General features: G+C 39.8%; 2 protein-coding genes across 14 annotated transcripts in view; one reads left to right on the top strand and one right to left on the bottom strand.

The window, feature by feature from the left end:
* The window catches only part of pde4dip (phosphodiesterase 4D interacting protein), a 466,622-nt gene that overhangs the window by 64,073 nt on the left and 375,800 nt on the right, over nucleotides 1-26,749 (bottom strand). For all 12 annotated transcript variants that reach the window (XM_072573987.1, XM_072573990.1, XM_072573980.1 and 9 more), the window contains 4 exons: nucleotides 25,808-25,924; nucleotides 18,393-18,921; nucleotides 16,420-16,655; nucleotides 14,226-14,268 (listed from right to left, as the gene is read on the bottom strand). In XM_072573987.1, coding sequence (XP_072430088.1) covers nucleotides 14,226-14,268; nucleotides 16,420-16,655; nucleotides 18,393-18,921; nucleotides 25,808-25,924 — 925 coding nt within the window. The remainder of the gene's footprint in view (nucleotides 1-14,225; nucleotides 14,269-16,419; nucleotides 16,656-18,392; nucleotides 18,922-25,807; nucleotides 25,925-26,749) is intronic.
* LOC140479803 (5'-AMP-activated protein kinase subunit beta-2-like) overlaps nucleotides 1-26,749 on the top strand; it is a 161,788-nt gene that overhangs the window by 113,611 nt on the left and 21,428 nt on the right. The window lies entirely within an intron of this gene.

The following is a 26,749-nucleotide window of genomic DNA, read 5'->3' as shown; positions in this document are numbered from 1 at the left end:
CAAGATTTTCTGAAAACAAACTGATGATTCTGATGATTACCATTGTAAAACAATTAAGCACATGATGCAAAAGCTTTTTACATTGGTCACAAGAAATTGGATCTGTACTGCTATTCAATAAGACAATCATCTATCTCAATATAACATTCCTGGATTAGTTCCTTATCCCTCAATTCCCTTTGTATTCAAAAACCCACTAACGCCTATCTTAAATATACTCAATGACTGAGTATCTACAGCTGAAAATCTGATTGAGCCTCCAAAATAAATACAGTACAGGCTTGCAGGAATCAGATCCAGTAAAGTTGCAGAAATTCCTTTCAACAGCTGTGATTTGAGGTACAGTTGGAGGGAGATGCTACTTTTAATCATTATGAATCTGAATGTCACGTTGGAGGCCCTTTTATTCTAGAGTCCAGGATTTAACCTGCCATTGCTGGCACAATTAATTTAAGTATCCACAGGTAATTCAGTATCACAACTTGCATGTAACATGAGTAGATTCTGATGGGATACTGGGTAGTTTGGAAATTAGGGTTGTGGCCTTTAAATAAGCAAATGACTGAAAGTTGCTGCATCAGGCAAGGTGATGATAAATTTAACAGGGACAATTTCAGAACATTGAGGTGATTGGAATGAAATAATTGCTTTGTGCCATTATCATTAGTGGAGGACATCTTTAGAAAACTACTAATGAATCAGGAACAAAAACTCACATTGATGTAAGCAAATTAATAGTGAAGAAGAAAATAACGGCAATGGATGCTAAAGTCGAAAGACCAGATTTTCTTCCCAGCGGGTTTTTAAAGAAAGGAGGGAAGAACATTTTCAGATGTCTAACCTGAAATTTTCCAAAATTCTCTTTACTTGGGAAATGTTCAAATAACATTGGACTGTTATTTTAAAAAAGGCAAGAGAGCAAAAACTAAAACTATAAATCTGTTAGAAAAACAGAAATTGCTGCAAAACTCTTCATCAGACTCTGAACATTAACTCTGCTTTCTCCGCACAGATACTGCCAGACCTACTGGGGTTCACCAATAATTTATGTTTTTGTTTCAGACCTCCAGCATCTGCAGTTCTTTGTTTTATTACATACATGAGCTAGCCTAATGTCAGTCAGTCATTGGGAAATTAGCAGAAACTGCAATTAAAGACTAATAAACATCTAAACACCTTGAAAACTTTCAGCTGGTGTGACATTAAATAGCATAGATTTATATTAGATAAGTAAAGAATGATTGAACAATTCAATCAAGAGGATATTTGGATAAGAAATGTGCAAGAGTATGGGGGGGAAAAAGCAGGAGATTGGCACTAGGTAATAATGATGCTTATTTATTGAGACATTGCAAGCACAATGGACCAAATGGCCACTTCCTGCTCCATAACACTTTTGTGATTTTGTAAATTTTTTGAAGATGTGCCTAATGTAGTGGACAGAGGGATGTCTATGGAAGTTAATTGCATAGACGTTTTGAAGATCTTAGATAAATTGCCTCATAAGAAATTAACTAAAGTTGAAGCTCAGGTAAACTAAAAGGTAAAATTTTGACTTTTTTCAGGCAATTGGCTGAGAAGCAGGAATCAGATCAGGGATAATGGGTAAGTAATTTAATTGGCAGGCTGTATCTAATGCTGTCTCACATGGGTTTGTGATTGGACCTCAACTAATCATCTTATTTGTTAATTACTTAGATTATAGCACAGAAGGTCACAGTTGAGTTTGAGAATGAAATAGATATAGACAATATTGTAGCAGTCTAAATGGAAGCATAAAATTACAAAAATATTGATAGGTTGAATGGGTAGGCAAAATGAGGGATTACTTATTATTTGATCAACCTGTTCAAAGATGTTATGACAATTCTCTGGAACAGACACAAGTTGAACCCAGGCCTCCTGGCTCACAGGTAAGGGCACTACCACTGCACCACAAGAGCCCCTTGTACACTTTGATTACAGGCCAAGGCTGAATTGACATTCAAACTAAGACACTGATGCTTCAATGGGCCTGCCAGGTAGCCCTCTGTTAATACAAAGGAACATGGAGGAGAGCAGCTCCACATAATCCGTGAGCACAGTGGGGTATTTGTATGAATAGAGCCATAGGATCTTTCATACTTACTCGAGAGGGATGATGTATAACATTTAAAAGGCATCTGCATGTTTTCATGAATAGGAAGGGTTTAGAGGGATATGGGCCAAATGCTGACAATTGTGACGAGATCAATTTAGGATATCTGGTTTGCATTGGCGAGTTACATGGAAGGTTGGTTTAACCTGAAGCATAGCAACACTGACAATGCAGCACTCCCTTAGCACTGCACTGAAGTATCAGCCTAGATTATGTGCTCAAGTCTGGAGCGGATCCGAAACAAACAACCTCCTGATTTTGAAGGAAGATTGCTATCAGACAAAGAATGGTGCACTCTGATATCCAGAGGCATGATGTAAGAAATTACAGGCTTTTGTTCACTTTTGAGTTCTTTGGCTTGAATAGGATTTTCTCATTCATGGTCATACAGGAAATAATGCAATTGTTTTGGTCATTCAGATGATTAATGTTTACAAGATTGAGTAATCTAAATTAAAGGTTTTGTCATTTGTCTGCCAGTATGGGGGAGGAGGAGGTAGGGTAGTGGTGCAAAAGCAGTTTGAGTAAACAAATCAAAACTCATTTAAAAAAACTGACTTTTGACAAATCCTGCAGCTATCACTGAGGAGTGCTCAGTGATGGTCAGCCTGATGGTCTCATCCATGTTGTTCTGCATCCAGTGCAAACTTAGTAACCTTTGCAGAAATTTCCATGTACAAAGCTTACCAAATGATAGGAATGTGCAAGGTTTAGGGTGTAGCAAGTTACAAGAGTGCACAATAAAGCAAGGTACGTATGAGTTTCAATATATGGCAGACTACTTCTTCCCCTTTGTGATCATTATTTTTTCTATGACTACTCTGGTAGAGAAATCCACCTGGGTGTTACCCTCCTCACCTGCTGCTCCTACAACTCTTAGAGTGATCATATCCATAGTAGCAAGGGGCATGCAAGGTTAAGCCATCTGTTCATACAACTACCTTCCTTGAATAGCTCAGTAAGGACAGAATGTTTAAGCATGAATACATCACAGTAATTTTCACAAAATCTAGCACTGATGCAAATATTTCTTTACATGCCATGTAACATACTCTGGATGTTCAGTAAGCAGAATGTTAGTAAAGCTGTGTGTGATTATAGGTACAAACTTAAAAAGCAGCATGAATCCATATGGTCTTCTTGATTTGCTACATTGTTGTCCTGCTTAATATAATAGAATAAAAATTGGACATGTTCTTGAAGGGGCAGGCAAGATGAAGAAGAAGAAAACCCACTTCTAGTTTGTGAGTCCTGTTTTTGCTTTCTCCAAATGCAATGGTAGTTTTAAGGAAACAGAGCCACTCCCTCATAAGTGTTATGGGGCTGGCCCACAATGCAACTGCTCTTTACTAGCCTATAATAAGCTTGAGAAAGGAAGCAACTAGTAATTTCTATGCTTCAAAATAGAATTTTTGAAAGATTAAAACTCTTTCAAATTTGGTACATTTAAATAACAAATACAACTAACTGGCAAACGATATTAACCATTAGTTTATATCTTGGAGAAATCGACCTCATCACCTTACGTTTATTTTCTAAACAAGGTGGTGTTGGGCTCTTTCATTCTGGAGCAGTTGGCAACCCTGAAATCTTATTTACATCTGAAGAACCAAGGAATGCAGTGTCACAATACAGTGTTACTTAAAACCCAGACAAGGAGGAATTACTTCATGCAGATGCTGATGAATTTTTGTAACTCTATGACGGGGAGGCTGAGGACACTCATTGTTGAGTAGGTTCAAGACTGTCTCAGAGTGACACAGCACAGAAGAGCCTTTCAAGTCTGTGGAGAACTTTCCAGCACTTAGCCCATATCCCTATATCAAAGATAGAGATTCTGAAGCAACTCAGTAGATCTGGCAGTATTTGTGGGAAGAAATGTGGGAAGAGAGAGCTAAGAGCAGCAAGGAGGGGACATGAAAGGTCCTTAGTTGGTAGGATTAGGGAAAACCCTAAGGCTTTCTATAGGTATGTTAGGAATAAAAGAATGACTAGGGTAGGAATAGGTCCAATCAAGGATAGTAATGGGAGGTTGTGTGTGGAGGCTGAAGAGATTGGGGAGGCACTGAATGAATACTTTTCGTCAGTATTCACTCAGGAACAGGACATTGTTGTCGATATGAATACTGAGGCGCGAATAAGTAGAATGGATAGCTTTGAGATATGTAGAGAAGAGGTGTTGGAAATTCTGGCAAGGGTGAAAATAGATAAGTCCCCTGGGCCTGATGGCATTTATCCTAGGATTCTCTGGGAAGCAAGGGAGGAGATTGCAGAGCCATTGGCCTTGATTTTTGTGTCCTCTTTGTCTACAGGAGTAGTGCCGGAGGACTGGAGGCTAGCAAACGTGGTTCCCTTGTTCAAGAAGGGGAGTAGGGATAATCCTAGTAACTATAGGCCAGTGAGTCTCACTTCTGTTGTGGGCAAAGTCTTAGAGAGAATTGTAAGGGATAGGATTTATGCACATCTGGATAAGAATAATGTGATCAAGGATAGTCAGCATGGTTTTGTGAAGGGCAGGTCGTGCCTCACAAACCTTATTGAATTCTTTGAGAAGGTGACTAAGGAGGTAGATGAGGGGAAAGCGGTAGATGTGGTATATATGGATTTTAGTAAGCCGTTTGATAAGGTCCCCCATGGTAGGCTACTGCAGAAAATACAGAGATATGGCATTGAGGGTGAGTTGAAGGTTTGGATTAGGAATTGGCTGGCTGGAAGAAGACAGAGGGTAGTAGTTGATGGCAAAGTTTCATCTTGGAGTGCCGTCACTAGCGGTGTTCCGCAAGGATCTGTTTTGGGACCATTGCTGTTTGTCATTTTTATAAATGACCTGGAGGAAGGGTTAGAAGGTTGGGTGAGCAAGTTTGCAGATGATACGAAAGTCGGAGGAGTTGTAGACAGTGAGGAAGGATGTGTCAGGTTACAGCGGGATATAGAGAAGCTGCAGAGCTGGGCAGAAAGGTGGCAAATGGAGTTCAATGTAGCTAAGTGTGAGGTGATTCACTTTGGTAAGAGTAACAAAAAGATGGGGTACTGGGCTAATGGTCGGATACTTTGTAGTGTGGAAGAGCAGAGGGATCTTGGTGTCCATGTACACAGATCTCTGAAAGTTGCCACCCAGGTAAATAGTGCAGTAAAGAAGGCATATGGTGTACTGGCTTTTATTGGTAGAGGAATTGAGTTCCGGAGTCCTGAGGTCATGCTGCAGTTGTATAAGACTCTGGTGCGGCCGCATCTGGAATATTGTGTGCAGTTTTGGTCGCCATACTATAGGAAGGATGTGGAGGCACTGGAACGGGTGCAGAGGAAGTTTACCAGGATGTTGCCTGGTATGGTAGGAAGATCCTATGAGGAAAGGCTGAGGCACTTGGGGTTGTTTTCATTGGAGAAAAGAAGGTTTAGGGGTGACTTGATAGAGGTGTACAAGATGATTAGGGGGTTAGATAGGGTTGACAGTGAGAACCTTTTTCCACGTATGGAGTCAGCTATTACAAGGGGGCATAGCTTTAAATTAAGGGGGGGTAGATATAGGACTGATGTTAGGGGTAGGTTCTTCACTCAGCGAGTCGTAAGTTCATGGAATGCCCTGCCAATAGCAGTGGTGGACTCTCCCTCTTTATGGGTATTTAAGCGGGCATTGGATAGGTATATGGAGGATAGTGGGTTAGTGTAGGTTAGGTGGGCTTTGATCGGCGCAACATCGAGGGCCGAAGGGCCTGTACTGCACTGTATTCTTCTATGTTCTATGTTCTAAAGCAGAGTTATCATTTTGAGTCTGGTGACATTCTGATGAAGAGTTGTGTACACTCGAAACATTAACTCTGCTTTCTTCCCACAGATGCTGCCAGACCTGCTGAGTTTCTCCAAAAATTTTTGTTTGTGTTTCAGATCCCCAGCAACTGCAGTTTTTTGTTTTACCATAGCCTTTAATGCTAAGTCGTTTCAAGTGATCATCCAAGTACATTTTAAAGTTGTAAAGTTTCTCATCTTTATTACCCTTCCAGGTGGACATTACAGATTCCCACCACCATCTGGGTGAAAATACTTTTTCTCAAATCTCCTCTAAATGTCCTGCCCCTCACCTTAATATTATGTCCCCTTGTTACTGACCCTTCAAAACAGCTGCTTCCAATCCACCCTGCTCATCCCCTCTCAATCTTGTATCCTTTTGTTCACCAGAATTAGATCCAGCACTGTGCGCTCCCTTTGGCTGGTGTTAAAAAGTGATTGATAGAGATATTAAAACATTGGGGGTAGGTTATTATACAAGACATAGTGCTGAGATAGATCAGTGATGGTCTTATTAAATGGTACAGCTGGTTGAATGCTTACTCCTATTCCTATTTCAGATGTTCTTACACCTTTACAGATTTGCTGTTGGTCAGTTCATCAACTAATGTCCTTATTTTAATGCCCATTTTCCTTGACTAGTTTATTATTCAATTCAATTGTGAATTCCCTATTTAATCATTAAGGTGGGCAAATTTAACAACAGTTAACTTCTATTTCTTATAATTAGTAGTTAAATAGGCAAATTTAGGCTTCTTAAAGAAAATGTCTCCATATGCTGGTATATTGATGACAGATTGTGAACTAATCCTTAAGTTGATCAACATTTCAACTACTAAAATTTTTTTGCCACATCTAGAAAACTGTAACAGTGGATATTTTATCATTCATTGAGCATGTTGCCCCACTGCCTCTGTGAACCACTGCGCTCCATTAGATTTAAGTAAACACAAAGTATTGTTTGGGAGGAAATTTCATGATTCTGACAGTGACACTGAAGGAACAGTATCATTTTAAGACAGGGTGGTGTATGCATTGGAGTGAAACTAGTAAGTTGTGGTATTCTCATAGGTTTGCTATCTTTGTTTGGCTACCAAGTTATTAGACTGCATCTTGTAGATAGCATGCAGTACTGCTGCTGGGCACCAGTAGTACAGACACCAAATGTTTAAGATGGTAGATAGGATTCCAATCAAGCAGGCTATTTTTCCCAGCTTTAAGTGTTTTTGCAACTGTACTCACCTAGGCAAGTGAGGAGTATTCAATTACACTTTGCCTGGTGCTTTCAAGTCTTTTGCCATTTCTTTATTCCTCATTATAATTGCCTTGGTTGCTGACTGTAAGAGACCTACATTTGTCTATCTTTTTTTTTCCCTTTACATATTTATGGAGTAACAAGTGATGTATCTTAACAGGATTACCCAATTGTAAAACTAGCAGTGCAGGAGGATAAGAAGGAAATGTATATTAGTATGGATAAATTTAATGTTATACCAGATAGAGAAAGATAAATAGAGAAAGAAAGAGTCACTGTCAAATCTGTAGCTACCAAAAGCTGCTGAAAGTTTTCTTTATTCTCTGAAGGCTTTTCTATACCAGTAGGCCATGACTATCCATCTAATATACACACAAACTGCAGATGCTGGAAATCAGAAACATAAAGAGAAATTGCTGGAGTCCTGCAGTATCTGTTGAAAGAAAGCAGAGTTAATATTTCAGGTACAGTGACCTTTCTTCAGAATTGACTAGCTAGGAAAAGTTATGTATGTATGCTGAAAATGGGGTAGGGGGAACGTGGGTAGGAGTAAACAATAGTGGAGATAGAACCTAGAGAGAGATCATCAGTTGGACAAAGGAATGGGTAATAGTCAGCTTAGGGAATCAATAGTTGCAAATAGGGACTATTCGTAGCTGATAGTGGTTTGGTTGTGGCAGCAGCCTATATGCTGGCATGGGCTTGGGGAGCCTGCAGCCTTCAGGACTTAATATGCCAAACCTGCTAAATCTTTTCAGCAATTTCTGTTTCTGATGGCCAAGACCATATGTAGAGACATTCAAACGGCAGGTACTGAATACAAGCCAATAGGGAAAGCAGAGATTTTAATACATTCATATCAAGGCCACAGGATATTTAGTCGATATGTCTTGTCACTCTGGATACATCAATGTGATGTTTGGAGGAGTCAACTGTTCAGGCCTGTAGGATTGTCTCAGGATGTTAAAGTCATGGTCACTTCCCAGGAATCTTGCATACAATTGGGGGAAGCTTTGTGCAAAAAGAGACAATTTGAACATATGAACAGAAGTAGACCTTCCCTCCTGTTTACAAACTTGCTTAGCTGCTCCAAGGGAGAACTGACAGCCACATACAACCCCCTGCATCTGAAAAAATTCCTGCCACAGCCTTGAACCTGAAGCTAAAGTTCCAAAGCCTTTAATTCTCTGATCTAAGGCTGTCAGCCTGTAAACACAAGAGGATTCAGTGGCTACTAGTTTCAGCGAACAATCACCTGCCCTGTGCTCTTATCTCCTGACAGTAGGCAAGCTATTAATGTCATCTGAAACTTGTGTCCCCCATGGAAAATGGTAACATCTACAAAATCATGGTCCATTGGATGCTTACAATCTCAACTAACTGCCTGTGCAATCCCAATCCAGCTGCCGACTGCAGTCTTGGCTTGTGACAAGAAGTTGTTAAGGATCTGTTCCCATCCCTTAATGTCCACTCACCAATGTTTCAACCACAACTGCACGCCAGTCCAATAAGGTCATTGTCATGAGTCAACAAAATTATGTTCCAAAGTGTGAATCCCAGTTTGGGAATTAGTCAACCATATTAACAACTACCACCAATGCCTACAGTTCTCACTATTCACTTTACAAATATAAGAGTGCAATATAATTATTGAATCAATATATTCAATAGTACTGAAACAAGTAGATGTCATAATGAGAAAATAATGTGCTTCACATTCTGGGATGAAAAGATCAACCAGGCCTGCAGGTTTTCTTTCCCCCTTTGGACCTAACCTTCACTCCTCTGACAAAAATGGCTGCTTGCAGGAAGTTTAGCCAGAACCATGAAACTATGCATCAGAAAGTAACGGCCATCAATCTCATGGCTCAACAAGTTACTCACGAACCCACCTGAGGTTTGCACTGTCAGTCAATACTTGAACCCACCTCACATCCCTTCAGGCTTACTTGCTCTTCGGAGGGTCGGTGTGGACTTGTTGGGCCGAAGGGCCTGTTTCCACACTGTAAGTAATCTAATCTAATCTAATCTAATCAACTCCTTCTACACACATTCAGGTACAGAAATAACCAAAAATGCCATTTTTATTGATATTTCACTACCATTCCTGTTATGGAATGCAACTCATTTGAAAGTTATTGCTGAGATCCAGCAGCGAAAAAGTGAAGGCAATGTTTGTTCATCTCAGAACTTGCCCATAAGCATGTGAACTATCCCTTTAACTGTCTGCAGCACAGTTAGTGAAGCCACTGACTACTTCAACACAGACTCACCACACCGGATTACAGAATGCTGGAAGGCAAGTGCCACTGATGGCACAGTGCTGACAGTTAGAGCTGTGGAAGAAGATAAGATGTTGCTTACAATCTACTTTAATTCATCAATTCCCTCTAATCATAACAGGCTCCAAAAGTAATTGTCCATGTTCAGCCGGAATTAGTGTTCACAGTACAAACCAAACTGGCAGAACATGAAGCAGTTTTATAAGCGCTGCTGCTTTAATAATATCATTTCACATCATTGGCCATTCTCAAACTCAATACAATTCTCTCCCTAGCCCAATGATACAGCGGCCCTGTATAATGGCCTGTATTTTACACAGCAGCAGTGGTTTTGTCCATGGACCAGAAAGTTGGAGACATTGACATATTGGATATTTCTGGGAGTCCCAAATGAGTTTTATTACCAGACATTAAACCTCTATCTGCTTAGAGGATGAGATCCTGTCCCCAAGAACTGCTGGCTCTTCAGTCCCTGCATTGTCACCAAGCCACAGTAGGCACTGCTGGGACAGCAGCTTGCTCAGTGTAGCATTTTGGAATATAATGAGTATAGCATCTCCTTTCTTTCCACCTAATTTTACAACCTCCCAGCTCAATACACAGAGGCATTGTTAAAATCCAGGGCACTGTTTCCACTGCCAGCTGGCTGAAATCAGTTAACGGAACACTGATTGTGAATCAAATCTGGGAATTTCATCAACTAATTTGTGCAGTTCCACAATGCTGTGCATCTAAAATTAAACCACAAACACATTGAAAACAACTTAAATGTAGATTAACTGGTAAATGTACTGTGTATAAAGCTATTTAATCAAAGAATGTTGCAGTTTCAGTTCCTGACCTCTGTTTATTTACCCTATATTAATTTCAGCAGCAATTGGGTATTTGACAATTGTCACCACTTCTGGCCTTAAAAAAAAAGCAAAAAATACCTATTCCTTTGATTGCTATCCTGTAACCCTAAACCATACATCATGCAAGAACAAAACCAAAATCACTTGTAATGTCCCTATCATGAATGACCTTGGGTCACATATGATAAATGGCTACTTGCATGCAAAGTGGCCACCACTATAGGACTACACTTCAAGGAAGAGTGAACTGAGTAATGGAGATGTATAAGATTTGCAACAAAAACGTATGATGTATCTATCTGCATTAAATACATCTAATGTAGCCATAGCAGTTTGGTCTGCTGTTCTGCCTACTTGCATCGACCATGTATAAATTTCTCTGGAGTGTCTTGGAAACTCTCAGCAGTGCTGATGGAAGCATGATAGAGAGCCACTGAACCTCTCTGAATTGGTTGGCACATAGCCCAAGGAAGTCAGTGGACTTTGGTGAAACATGAAAGACCTTCACATGAAACAAATAACAGAAACCTTTGTGTTCTTATCTCTAACATGGAGGCAGAAATTGGCATAAATCTCTTCCTCAAGCTCATTTCTTTGTCTTGGAAACAGATCACAATGGCCAGCTGGCCTGTCCACACATTTGGCAGTGAAAGTCAATGCTTTTTGCCAACCATCTCTTCTGCTCATCACATTGTTGTAACAGTTGAGCTGGCTCCAATGAAGATTCAATCCATCACACACCCAGGTCAAGTGTCAGCCAAAAGAAAATAAATTTCTCAACTGTCCTCTAAATTTTCAAGAGAAATTCATAACTGAAAGTACACTTGCAATAACCAACAGATTTCCATAGGACTTTGTAGAATTTTCCAGATGGTTTTATCGACTCTTACACCAAAATGACTTTTTAAAAATTGTTCATACTATATGCCCATATACAGCTAGTTTTAACTGCTTGTTTTTCTGCTAAAGTAAACAGACACAATCTGCGCAAAGAAGCCTTCACTTTAATTTGAGAAACCTAGCTGGAAATTCAAGGGCAATAGTGCAGGTTATAACTGAAATTGAAAAGATGAAGATAGAGAAGATTGTCTATGGTTGCTAAGCGTTAATTAAAATGGAAAGATTCCCTGTTTATGTAGTTTCAAATAAAATGATAAAAGGCATTCTCAGAATTTGAGACTGAAGGAATTCTTCCTTCTGTGAGAAAATCAGTTTTGTGGTGTAACCATGATCTAAAAGCTCTCAGATTATTAGTAGGAAAGATGACAGAGAGAGAATACTTTTTTCAAATATGCATTGTAATAATACAAATGAAGAAGGTAAGTGTCATGGGCCTTGTGTGCAATGGCATCGTAATGCAGGTAACAACAACAGAAAACATTGAAAATACTCAGCAGCATTTGTAGAATAAACCAATAATGGTCAGCTACTTTCATAACAAACCAAACTAAAAATACACCTGCCAAATGCTTCTACGCAATGATCTTCCAATCTTCTAAACAAAAGCCTCCACAATGGTGATGTCTTTTAACAGCATCTGAAAAAATACTGGGCTATGCCCGTAGTGTTAGGTAAAGGGGTAAATGTAGGGTAATGGGTTAGTTGCACTTCGGCAGGTCGGTGTGGACTTGTGGGGCCGAAGGGCCAGTTTCCACACTAAGTAATCTAATCTAAATTTTCCCAAGAAGTGTAAGTCAGATTGCCACTCTGCTCTTACCTTGTTTTGTAAAGGGCTCTAAACTTCTGATAAGAAAAATTCAAAGATGTGCAGGTAAGGTGGAACGGCTAAATTACCAATAGTGTTTGGGGATGTGTAGATTCACCATGATAAGTGCAGGCTTATGATGATAGGATCAGGGTTATGGATCTGGGTGTGATGTTCTTCTGAGGGTTGATGCAAACCTGGTGGGCTAAATGGCCTGCTTCGACACTGAAGGGTTCTATGATACTATGATTCTATAAGTTGGTGTAAATTTTGAATACCAGTTTATCATCCAAGGCAGCATGGTGGTGTCAGGATGTAACCAATTTGGGCCAGCAACCTTGCCAGCAGTAGACTTCAGATCAGGCGTTGCTGGACAATGGAAGAGTACTGCAGGATGCATTGGTGCTTTAGATAGAAAGAGGAACAATCCTATGCCACGACTCAATTTATATTTTATACGGGTGATGGTTCTGTACGATGATGAAACTACAGCCTCATTTACTTTTTCCTAGTAACACGTATTCTGATGACAGTACGTCTGTTGAAGTTATATCCTAATGGCACAGTGCCCTTATGACACCATGATAATCATGTAACCATTTGGCACTGTAACCCAAAGATACCGTAACCTAGTGACACTGTTTTCTCTGATGCTGTTGTACCCAGTAATACCTTCCTAATGTGCTAGTTATACTGTATTTTAATCTACTGTCACTGTATATTATAACGTTAACTGATTGGAGTGAGAATTTTTAATGATGTTATGCTATCTGCTGATAACACAGCACCTACTTCCTTGCCCAAGTCAAGTATGATTAATTTCCCATTGGGCAGATGACTAAAAACAATTCATGCCACATTGGAACTAATTCTGCAGTCAGGAAAATACTCGGAAGGCACAAGACACACATAAAATAAGTGCAGGGTAACCACAAGGTTAATGAGATGAGGAATTTAAAACAATCAGTAAAACAGGCACTGGAGAAATTACAAAGACAATAAACAAAAAATCTCCAGGACTTTACAAACTTTAGACTTATGTTCTAGAAGAGGTGACTGCAGAGTTATTGGATGCCCTAGTTGCAATTTTCCAAAGATTCCTTAGATTCTGAACAACTCAATGGATTGGAAGATAGCAACATCATCATTCTAGAAAGGTGAGAGAAAGGAAACATAAAATAGTGTTCCTTTGTGTTTGCTCTTTTTGACTTTTAGTGCAATAGTTTTTTCTTATTTGGTTTCACTTATTTCTACATCAATTTGTTTCTTCTCTGAGTGGTCTTTTTCTCATATTGTCTTGTGCATCTCAGGTATATCTGGCTTCTCTAGGTCTGCCACAGTCTCTCAGGTTGATTTACATTTTTATTATAGATTGACTGCTTGTGTATTGGAAGCAATCAGCAGGAGATCTGAACCAATATGGTGATCAGTTCACTTTCATAGAATGACAGTACTACACTTCCAACCAATTATCAATTTCAACAACAATCATTAAGCCACTCACTTGTTTCTGATTACCATACACATTCTTCCTCCTCTATCATTGATCTTAAGTTTTAAAAAAACAAACCTCCTTATCATGTGTGGTCTGGAAATTCACACAATTGCATGCACTTCATTCATATCATTTAAAAATTGAGTGACCCTTCAAATGGTTTAACACCTTCTATAAGGGCCAACCATTTATATTGGCCCCAAAATTTCAAGCAGTTAGGTGCACTGGGTGTACATCATTAAACCAACAATTACAGCGCAGCCATTCTGTACAGCTGAATCCGACAAATTTGAAGGACTGAGTATACCATGTTGATATACACTCAAAACATTCCCTTAACTAATGTTTTGCAATTGTAGTCAAATGACCAGTCACTATCATCAGAACTTGGAGCACATTACATTGGTACCAAGATAATTCAGTTCATATGATATTCTGGGCATCAAACAAATTCCTACAAATATAGTGACTGAAAAAGCATGGAAAAGAGAGCTTGGCCACATAATAGCTTCTTTCCTCTCAAAATTCAGAAACAGTAACTTATTGGGTTAACTTTGTGAAAGTAATAAGAATTTCAGACAAAATTGTACCTGGTATCACAGTTGCAGCGCACTGATATCACACTAAATTACCCATTAAATAACTGATGGAACTTGTTTAAAACGCTGACTTGAAATTTCACTGAGAGTGAGCAGTTTAGTAATGTCTTACCTGACAACAAGCAGCTCTTGGTCTCCTTTATCAAAAGGGTCGCCTGAAAAAGCACAAAAAAAAAATCACCTCAGTGCAACATCACCTAATTAAATAGTTTTCATTACTAGCTATGCCACATTTTCAAATCCAGCATGGCAAACAGCTACAAATTGAAAGACCAATAGAAATTCTTCAATTCGGGATAAAGGAAATGAAATATCCTTTCTGTATCTTTGCAAGTCTCTAAGCCAGACACATCAAAAGGATGTTCTATCTGGCCTCCTGGTGAGGTTCCCAGTATTGCAGATAATCTGTCTTCAACTAATTTGATTCATTACATGTGATATCAAAAATCAGCTGAAGACACTGGACACTGTAAAGGCTTTGGGCTCTGACAACATTCTGGCTGTACTACTGAGGATTTGTGTTACAGAACTAGCTGTTCTAGAAAAGCAAAAAGTTCTGTACAGTTCCAGTGCAGGCCATCACCTGGGTATTTCCTGTACACACAATGCAAGGTACATCTAATATGGCAAATACTGCCCCTGTCAGTCTCCTCTCAAAGCATTGTAAAGATTTGTTGACAATGCTATCAAGCTCTCACTGAGTAGTAATCTGCTCACTGACATTCAGTGTGGGTTCCACCAAAGTGACTTGGTTCCTGATCTCATTACAGTCACAGTCCGAATATACAGAAAAGAGCAAAATTCTATCGGTGAGCTGAGAGTGACAAACCTTGACAGAGTATGGCATCAAGGAGCCCCAGCAAAACTGGAGTTAATGGGAATCAAGGAGAAAATGTTTTGTTCAGTTAAGTCATACTTAGCACAAAGAAGGATAGTTGAAGTTGTTGGAGGTCAATCTTCTCAGTCCTAGGACTTCACTGCAGGAGTTTCTAAGGGTAGTGCTGAGACAAAACCATCTTCAGCTGTTTCATTAATGACCTCGCCTTTAACACAAGATCAGAAGTGGCAATGTTTGCATCATGTTCAGCATCATTTGTCACTCCTTGGATACTGAAGAAATCCAAGTCCGTATGCAGGAAAACCTACAGAATATGACGTCTAGGGCTGATGAGTGGCAAATAACAAATCTGTATGATGTAAGTGCCAGACAATGACCACCTCCAACAAGCGAGAATCTAACCATTTCACCTTGACATTCAACGGAACTGCCATCACTTGCCTGAACATGTGCAATTCTCCAACCAAGCTCAAGAAATCTGACACTATCCAGGAAAATCAGCTTGCTTCACCAGAACCCAATCCATTACCTTCAACATTCATTCCCTTCACCATCAAAACAATGTGCATCATCAGCCACTCCCATGGCTCCTTTGATAGCACCTTACAAATTTGCAATCAGTCTGACCTGGAAGGACAGGGCAGTAAATACATGGCAGAGATCCCCTGTAAGCTGCAAGCCAGCCTGACCTAAAACTATAGTCACTGTTCCTTCAATGTCACAGAATCAAAGTGTTGAAACTCATCTCCTAACAGCACTGTGGGTGTAGCTATACTCGGAGGGCTACAACAGTTCAAAGCAGCAGCTCACCACCACTTTTTCCAAGGCAAACGATGGAACACCCAACCATGCCAATATCCTCACAAACAAATAACGTGTGACGTCCTTGGCTCAGTCATAGCATGCTAGTTATGAATCACCAGGTCATGGGTTCAAGAACCACTCCAGAGAGTTTACATAATCTAGGCTGATCTTTCAATATAAGAGAAATTATGGTGCCATTTCAAGAAACTGCTCCCCTCTCTGTGTACATGAAAAATCCCAAGAGCAAGAAAATTCTCCTTGAATCATGGCCGGTATTTATCCTTCAGTCTGCAAAATGAATATGATTGTTTTACCACATTATTGATTGTGAGACAACGCCACTTTATCTACATTACTGTGATTACACCACATGTGTATTTAATTGGTTGTGAAATGCCATGAAACACTAAGATCATGAAAGACACTACACAAATACAACTTTTTTCTCTATTGCCAAGTTGATTAAGATTAGCTACTGCTGCACAGTACAGAGACAGAAGTTATATGGCTCGCTGGCTAGACTATGCAATGCACTTATTCATTCAGCCATTGGGAGTGTCCTCACTCATTTGCTGATAGAAATAAGTATGACCATTATAAAGCCCTGTACTGTACAATGGTGTAAAAAAACCCAGCAATTCAAGAGAAGGTAAAAGCAACTTACGACCAGCCAGTTTGAGAGTGATTCTCTCTGCCAATTGGCTCCCTTGTGCTAGCTGATCTCGAAAGCTCTGTCCCATATAATAATCAATATCATTTGATCTGAGCAACTCCTCAAAGGACTTGGTGGTATCTCCCAGATGTTGCTTCAGAATGTGGCATATGCCCCTGCCTTCACGCATTTTTTGACGGAGGTGAGACAGCTCCCGTGCTTGGGCTTGGATTAAGCAGTCATATTTCCTGGAATGTAAAATAGGATAATTCAAATAAGAGTAAATAGCAAAACAGATGCAAAAGAAAATAAGGTAAATATAGTGCAATGGATTATTTCATGGTAGTGACTAAGCACATTTGAAAGCTTAGGCACATCAATCTGGATGGAAATTCAGTACACTACTGGAAATATGATGTAATGTTGTAAGTGAAATATTCTGAATGTGACATATTCAAAATCTCTGTTTAGATGGACACTAAAGAACTTCTGCTAAGATTCATATAATAGCAGAATTTCTTCTATACACTAGACAGCATGGCTCACTCAAAACACATCATTAACTGATCATTCAACTCTATCCTTTTATGGAAAAGCAGTTAGTAACATTGTCTTGAAAGTGAAGTTAAAACATGTAAGTGACTCAAAGTCCCAAGGTCATATGAAACCTCAAATGATATTCACAGAAAAGCAATTATTTGAAACCAGGCTTCTACTGTCCTATTGGAACGATATATTTATTAGATTGGATAGACATAACATAAAGAAAGGATTCAATTTGGGTAACACATATGCTCCTCCTCCATCCAACCAGAGATTTCTATGTGATGAAATCATTCTTTCCCAAGTTCAGAGCATAGTATCATGATGAACAAGGAAAGAAAATGAGAATTGAATACATATAATTGTTACATTTAGTTTCAGCATTGCAGCTGAGAAAAGCGTACAGATTTTATCCAATCATTGAGATTTTGATCGATGGAAAATAGTGAAGGGCAGAAACAATAATTCCCAAAGAATAATCACAATGGTCAAAGCTCTGCCCAAATTCATAAATTATCTCTGGTGTATATGCTGTTAGCCAATCTGTACAAGACATTTGTAAGGCCACATTTGGATACTGTGTACAATTCTGGTCGCCCTGCTACAGGAAGGATATTATTAAACTGGAAAGGATGCAAAAGGGTTTTACAAGGATGTTACCGAGACTAGAGGGTTTGAGTTAAAAGGAGGGTCTGGATAGTCTGGAACATAGAAGGCTGCGGGATGATGCTATAGAGGTTTATAAAATTACGAGGGGCAAAGATAAAGTGATTAGCCAAGTCTTTTCCCCAGGGTAGGGGAGTCCAAAACTAGAGGGCATCTGTTTAGGGTGAGAGGGGAAAGATTTAGAAGGGACCTAAGAACAACTTTTTCATGGTGCATATATGAAATGAGTTGTCAGAGAAAGTGACAGAGGTCAGTACAATTGCAACATTTAAAAAACATTAGGACAGGTACATGGATAGGAAAGGTTTAGAGGGATATGGGCCAAATGCAGGCAAATGGGGCCAGTTCCATTTAAGAAACTTGTTCAGCATGGATGATTTGGGACGAAGGGTCTGTTTCTGCGCTGTATGACTTTATGACTCCAAACCCTGCCATTGCAACTTTAGTGTGCTGCAAGTATTCCCAAGTGAAGGAAGTTGCAATTAGCCAAGTCTTATACTTGATTACTACCAACAAATAAACACTGCTGAAAATACACTGACCAAAAAAAAAGACCAGATTCAACAGCAATGGACAACATCTGTAAAAACTGTCAGTCAATTACTCTGAATTCAAGATCATAATGAAGAACAGCCACTAGACTGGAGTACTAGATAACTGCTTGTGTTCAATGAAACATATCTAACAGATATAGTTGTATGTAGGAGAGGCATTAAATTGCAAAGGGAGAGAAAAGAGATTAACTTTTATATAAAATAATTCATTTGTATATTTACCCTGACCAAGAAGCAGCTTTAGATGAAGGACCTGTCATTTTGGCAGTCTTTAGCTGTGATTCTAATGTGGTCACCCGGTGAATGAGGTTCTTAATCTCAGTATTGGACTGCGTCATCACTGGGCAATGGTCACCTCCATCTGACTGCCAGACATCATCATCATACAGCTCATCAAACTGCAGTGACTGAAACATGTCACCCAGGACAATGTTATGTGGCCGGTCTAGGCTGGAGGCATAATCACTGGTTGTGGAGAAGGAGCGGATACGAGACTGCAGGCTGCGGATGATCTTGTCGGATTCGGTCAGTTGTTCCTTAAGGTCACTGACATGTTGTTGTAGCATGGCAATTTCATTCGGTTTCCCACCATTTTTAATGGACAGTCCTTTTCTGAGGCAGGACTTCATTGACAATGGGAGAGAAAAAGTAGTGTTTGAGGTCGAGGAGCCTGGGTTCTCTAGTGAAGAATGTTGCTGGATCATATTCTCCTTGTAGCATGGGTGCAGATGTAAATCAGCTTCACTGTATTCTGAGATAAGAAATAAAACAAGGAATGAAATTAACTTTTCCACTGAACACCAACTGAAATGTTCTTATTTTCCTATTGTCTCTCTTATTAGTTGCTGAAAGATAATCTTGGCCATCCTCCATTACACCTTCACTCAAGAACCCTTTTATTTTGTGAGGGATTATTCAGTGAAAGGGGATCAGAGTTATGGGGAGAAAGTGGGAGAATGGGGTTGAGAAACTTATCAGCCATGATTGAGTCTGCTCTGCTATTCAATGGGCTGATTGGCCTAATTCTGTTCCTATGTCTTATGGTTTAAAAGCTGGCTGGCTACTCAAAAGCAGGAGGCATCATTCCTGAGCTGAATGCCAGATTTAATCCGATGCTCAATCATACCAGGGTTTCAAGGCACGTACAGACTCTAACAATGGAGATTTTCAGTTTCCTGTATCTACAATATTGTGTCAGTCATTTATGTTTCTTAACCCTAATAGCTTTTGAAAAACAAAAAGGAGAAAATGTTGGCAATCTTCAGTGGGTTAGGCAACGTCTGTGAAAAGAGAAATAAAATTGACAATGTTTGGAGACATCTGATATCCGAGAGTCTTCAATCAATGGTAAGGCTGTGACATGGGAAGATGGCAGCCTTGCCATTTTCTGCCAGTAACCATTAGATTTCTACAGTTCTCTCAGAGTTCTGGTGTTGTGCTATGAAGGTGATCCTGCTTATTGAAGGGTGCCCACACAGCAGGAAGCCCACAGGACACTGACAAAGTTGCTTTATGATGTGTTGTGCAAGTTGCTAATAATTAGTCACTCCACAAGCTTGATTAGCATTTGCCTATAGGTTTAGGATTTGTCAGCACTGGATTCAACCAACTCCTGGGAAAGCAACAGGAGGCAGATATTCATCAGGAAACCAGGCAGGCAACCCTTTTGTCATTGATTTCTCCAAAGCACCTCCAAACCAACTTCCAAGAACCTAGACAGTTTCAGCCCTGATCAATATTACTGTATTACATTAGATCTGGCATAGGGAAGCAGGGAGGGAATTAGACTTCATGTAAGAGATAGAAAGAAATGCATTTTCCCTTAAAAGATTTCATATAAAGAATAATGAGTAAATGTAAAAAGGAATTTGGATAATTAGAAGTGGCTACTCAATGGAGCTGAAAGAGATACAAGATGTCACAATAAGCAAAAACTGATGAGACAGTGCTCCTCCTCCACGTTAAATACCACTTGGAGGACGAACTGAGATTGACAAGGGGACAAGAATGTACTCTTCATGGGGAACTTCAACATTCATCATCAAGAGTAACACCATTACTGACTAACCTAAATGGCACAGCTGCTAAGACAGGTCTGTAGCAAGCACGGAGGGAAGAACATACCTGACCTTCTCTTCATTGATTGAATTAGCACAGATGCACTGATAAACTCTATATCAGTAAGAATGATCACTGCATAGTCAGGGTGAAGACAAAGTCCTTAAGGTTATGTCCAAAAACATTAAGGTTACTCTCTATAGTATGATGACACACTAATACTATGCTAAATGAGAGAAACTTCAAATAGATCGAGCAACTCAAAACTGGGCATCAAAAAGGTGCTTGTGCCATCAGTAGCAGCAGAATTGTACTCAACAACAATCTGCAACTTCATTGCCCAGCATATCCTCTACTCCATCATTACCATCAAGGCAGGAAATTAACCGTGGTAAAATTAAGAGTACAGGAGGGTATACTAGATGCAGAGAGCACATGAGAAATCTGTCTCGTGTAGCACAGTGGTAGTGCAATACTATACCATGGAGGGTATTCCTCAATGAGAAATCAGGTGGTCTCACCAGCACAATGTGCATCTTCACACCTAGCATACCTAGCAGCACCAGACATACCTAAAAATGAGATGTCAACTTGGTTAGAGGACAACAAAGTTACTTGCATGCCAAACAGTGGATGCAGTATGCTAAAAACAGGACAAGGAGATTCTACAACAAAGAAGCTCAAATCCAAGCTCTGCAGTCCTGCAATGTCTTGAATGGAGGTGGACAATTAATCAAAAGGAGGATGCAGTGCCACAAAGATTCCCATCATCAATGATAGGGGAGCTAACAGTGCAAAAAGTAAGACTGAAGTACTTGCTTACATCTTCAGTCAGAACTGCAGAGTGGATAATCCATTTTGTCCTCCTCCTGAGGTCCTGAGCATAACAGATGGCTGGCTTCAACTAATTCAATGCATTCCATGTGATCTAAAAATAAATGGGTGGTGCCAACTACTTCAGAAGCTGTAGACATTGACAACATTCCAGCAATAGTACTGGAAGACTTGTGTTCCAGCACCAACTGCACCAAGTATAGTTACAACACAGGCATCTAGCAGAAAATATGGAAGATTGCCCAGGTGTGTCCTGTCTGCAAAAGACAGGACAAATCCAAACCAGCCAATTACCAGTCTATTCTCAATAATCAACCAAGTAATTCATAGGGTCATCGACAGTGGTATCAAACAGCAGTTTTTCAGCAATAACCTACTCACTGACACTCAACTTGCATTCTGCCAGGGCCATGTAGATACTGACTTAGGTATTGCCTTTCCTCAGACATGGACAGAGAAGCTCAATTTCAGAGGTGAGGTAAGAGTGACTGCCCTTCATATCAAGACATCATTTGACCATGTATGGCCACAAGGAGCCCTAGTAAAAATGAAATCTGTGCGAATCAGGGGATAAAACTCCCTCCTGGGCAGCATGGTGGCTCAGTGATTAGCCCTGCTGCCTTACGGAGCCAGGGACCTGGGTACGATTCCACCCTCGTGTGACTGTCTGTGTAGAGTTTGTACATTCTCCCATGTCTGCATGGGTTTCCTCCCACAGTCCAAAAATGTGTTAGATTAGCCATGCTAAATTTCCCATAGTTTCTAGGGATGTGCAGGCTCGATGGATTAGCCATGGTAAATGCAGAAATATAGGCATAGACTAGGGGGTTGGGTCTGGGTAGTCTTTGGAGGGTCGGTGTGAACGCAGACTGAATGGCCTGCTTCCATACTGTAGGGCTTATATGATTCTATAAAGAGCACAAAAGATGATGAAGATATTATCTTAAGTGCAAACATCTTTAGCGCAAACATCTTCAGCTGCTTCATAAATGATCTTCCCTCCATCATGAGGTCAGAAGTGGGAATGTTCACTGATGTTTGCATAATGTGCAGCACATTTTGCCACTCCAAATATTTAGTTTACATGCAGTGGGACCTGAACAATATCCAGGCTTGATCTGGAGTGCAAATTTCCCTTGCTACTGATCATCAGTACCAGTCAACGACCATCTCTAACAAGAGAGACCCTAACCATCGGTCCTTAATATTTAATGGCATTACTACACTGATTGTCCTATGAACAACATTCTAGAGGTGTTACCATTGATTAGAAACTGAGCTGGATCAGCACTAAATACTCTCAGTACAAGAACAGATCAGAGGCCCTTCCTCTCTGCCCAATGTCTGTGCACGATCTACAAGACATTGTCAGGAGCGTGATGGAATATCTTCCACATGCTTTCAATGGAACATCTTAAAGAAGCACAATTACATCCAGGCCAAAGCATTCCACCGCATTCAATATGCACTCATTTTACCACTGACATATTATCATCAGTATGGACCATCTAGAAGATACACTGCAATAACTTGCCACACCTCCTTAATCCATAACCTCAATCAATGGGAAGGACAAGGGCAGCAGATCTATAGGAATGCCACCACCTGCAAATTCCCCTCCAAGCCATATATTTGCCTGACTTTGAAATACATTGCTGTTCCATCAATGTTGCTGGGTCAAAATCCTGGAACCCTACCCAACTGCACTCTGGGTGCATAGTTCAAGAAGGCAGTTCACCATCTTATGCAGGGCAATTAGGGATGCGCAATAAATGCTGGCCTAATCAGCAATGCCAATATATGGAAAGAAGAAAAAAAGAATGAAGAGAGAAGCAGGATCCTGGGGTGGTAGACCCCTGACAACTGAATCATGGAGCAGGGACTTCAGAGTATGGCTGGAGAAGGATTGTCACAGCTCTATTTAAGTGTTATTTGGGTGTCTGACTTAAAGATGTTAATGAAGCATCATCCCATCCAAGCTGGAATTGTGACATTCCTTATTATTCATAGTCATTAAAGTAGGAACTTATGCTTGCACAACAGGTTGAGAGTATACTCCCTATTTTTCTTTACTGTTCTTCTTCCCTCAATTAAAACTTTCACCCCCAAAGTGCAGTCATGATTATTGGCTCTTTCTCACCTTTCTGCTTACAAACTCTTGCCCAACTGTGGCTATGTCCACAACATCTCCGAATGGTCAGTTCATATCTCCCACTCCTACTCTCTTGTGCTCTCTCTTGTGCCTTAGCCATATGCTGTCTCTCTCCCAACAGCCAGAGACTGTACCCAAAGGTCCATGACAGTGATCTGATGCTGCTATTTCCTCCTTCCCATTGGACAACCTCTTCATGTGGTTGGTTGCTGGGCAGGAAACTGAGCTAAAAATGTTAATGAGCTCTTATCAAGTCTGCCTGAATTACTTCGTCCTTGGCCTTGACTGGGGCATTGAGTTACTTTCAACCTCACTCTCACCATCTATGCCTCTCCTAGCAAACACTGATAAGCTTAATCTTATGTCAAACCCGACCTGGGAACACTGACCAGAGATCTCACAGAGGGAATTATGCCATTTCCCAGCACTAATAGTCTTCACCTTCATGATGCACCACATTTGTAAACAAATTGAGTCAGCTTAGTGAATGATTCACAAAAGCAGATTCACTTACTTTACTGTTGTAAAATATGTTGGACTGGTTTCTGAAAATCCTCTGCTTTCACTAACACTGTTGAGTACTCATTTCAGAGAAAATCCACTTATACTTCTCAAAATCACTTTTTCAAGTAATCAATGTTTACAAAATTAATGTTCAAAAAATACCAAGGATTTGCTTTTAAAATATGATGTACCTCCTACCTACCTTCTGGTGGGTGAGGGGTGTGGGTCATGTCACAAAGCACTGCAGATAGTAGGGATGATGTCGTGAGGTAAGCTGGGGTTAAATTTGATGTTAAAATATTTAACTAGTAGAAACAGGAGAAAAATTGTAACAAGGGTCTTGATGCCAAAGTGATGGCAACAAGGAGGGTAAGCAGCAACTCTAATAAGAATTCTCAGACAACAGATCAGTAAGTTAAAAGAAGTCAACAAAAAAACATGAACAAAAACAGAAATTGCTGGAAAAATCTGGTAACTCTGCTTTCTTCCCATAGATGCTGCCAGATCTACCAAATTTTGCCTGCAATTTCTGTCTTTGTTTCAGGAAATTAAAAACATTAAAATAATGTTAAAAAGATATTCACAGAGAGGAAAGATTGAGACACATACATGAGATTAAGATACAGGCCAAAAATAAATAGGCCTTTAAAAAATGGTTATTTCAAAATAGAATCACTACATGTGGGAAAAGGCCATTCAGCCCATCAAGTCTGCACCAACCTTTCAAACTGCATCCTACAGCCTCCCACCCTATCCCCACATTTCCATAGTTAACCAACCAATCCTGGACACTACTGGGAAATTTAGCATATCCAATCCAGCTGACCTGCACAATTTGGACTGTTGGTGGAAACCGGAGTATCTTACAAAAATCCAGTCATGTACAAACTCAACACTAATAATCACCCAAAGCTGGAATCAAACTCTTGCCCCTTGAACTGAGAGGCAGCAGTGCTAACCACCGAGCCACCATGTAATCTTTTTCATAACACTGGAGAATTTGACATGCACAGTATAAAATGAGTTTTAAAGGGGCAAAGGAATGTGCAATAATTATGAACTTAGTGTGCTGCTAAAAACACACATACCCATCATTCATCAGTGAGGTGGTAACCCTTGACCTTACACTTCAACACGTGCAGATGCCTGGAACTGAACAGCTGACTTCACTGATGTGCTTGGGTATGATTCTATCAATGTGCAGGTTTGCATCAGGGAGACTGTGACTTCAATGGCAAATGGGTACAAATACAAGAGTTTGGATTTTCTGGTTTCCAAAACATCACCTTATTCACGAGATTGACCACTACTTGAGTAGTAGGATAATCGCTAACTACAGAAACCACTCTCAGTTTCCAAGGAGTAATAATGCCAAATACTACAGTTTTGCCAACAATAGTTGTGTTTCAGAATCCAAGCAGCCAGAATATGGCAATTCAACTTATTATCAATGAAAGCAATAGAGCAGTTGTTCTCAGAGAATTATCAGACAGGAAGAGCAGCCCTAGGTAAAACATCTGATTGGCATTCATTTGGTGAAAAACAAGAACAAAGAAATGAGTGAAAAGCATTGAATATTGCCAACAGCAGCAACAACATCCACAGATATGCAAACAAATAAGAAGTTGATGAAGGAAAACTATATACAGACTCAAAGGGTGTGCTGGAGATACAGAACAAAAAAGGTTGTTTGGAATTGGCAGGAAACTACAGTGAAAAAGGAATAATAAATAAATTGCAGATGTCAGAAAACTGAAACAAAAACACTTAGAAATATGACAAAAATCCTCTCTAAAAGAGGAATGACACATTAACATTACAAGTGCAATATCCATTCTCTGAACTGCAGGGACCAGAATGTACTGTCCTCATGAATAGCCATCAGCCCTCAACCTAAAGTTTGCATTAACGCTTCCATTCTTCTCAATAAAGGAATCTTTGGAAATTAGAAAATAAAATGGAAGACTGTTCACTAAGTTTATGGATCTTCAGAGTGCCCTTTTCCTGGCTCCAGGACTAGGTTGAACTACCATCAGAACATCAATCCACTTTCTGATAGAACGTCCCACTGAGTTGCTCCAATATTTACCTGGACTACTGGTTTCCTCTCTTTCTGCTTCATTTTCACTTCTTCCACAAGTCTCATAACCAAGATCCTGCAGATCCACTTGCACCTGTTTACTCTCCTGTTCCACTGATGATTCAGCTAGGAAATGGACAAACACCACAGTGAAAGGATAGTACATCAAGTAAATTTCAAACACATCTTTCTATTGATAAGATAAAACATTGCTGCAGGTTCCACATTCGTGACAACTTTAATACATTGCACCATGAGGTGGAAGATTTGGTTTGTGCTGTTCCTCTTCAGATATTGATTTTGTTAGCTCTCTTTCTCAGGACAAAAATGTATCAGATATACACAGAAACGCAACATATCGAAGTGTCTTCAAATAAAGTTAGCAACACCATTTATGGTGGCAAACATTCATATTGTTTTCTGCAATTTGCACCTCTCTTCAATGTTGTTACAGTCCCGTTGGCACCATTTCACTCATAATAAATATAAGCTTTTAAGTGACACTTTATCAAATGTATTTTGGAAATGTAGTATTTCTCAAAATATCAAGTTAATCAAGTTCAGTTTTCTCTTTTTAAATCCATGCTGAATAGTTGTGTTATACATAAGAGCCCATAATACAGGAGTCAAAGTTACAACTGAGGTATAACTAACAGGTCTATAATTTCCTTGTTTATTCCCCATGAACAGAATGTATTTTTTTTCACTCTCTTGTCTTTACCCATTGGTTTTCTCAAAGATTTTTTAAAATGTATGTTTGGTGCCTCCAGTTTCTCCTTCCTAAACAGTAACATCCTGAGTGATTCATTTAATTGAGTAGCACAGAAATCTAATTTTCTACTGACAAGAAACTATGATTGATAACTTTGGTGAAAAATAGAAACCTGAAGAGGAATACACATTGACCCCAAAATTCCCAGATCATAGCATGGACAGCAAGAGAGTGAGGTA

Source organism: Chiloscyllium punctatum, chromosome 7 (genome assembly GCF_047496795.1).
Source record: "Chiloscyllium punctatum isolate Juve2018m chromosome 7, sChiPun1.3, whole genome shotgun sequence".
In the NCBI taxonomy this organism is placed as follows: domain Eukaryota; kingdom Metazoa; phylum Chordata; class Chondrichthyes; order Orectolobiformes; family Hemiscylliidae; genus Chiloscyllium; species Chiloscyllium punctatum.
This window is presented reverse-complemented; position numbering and strand designations above follow the sequence as displayed.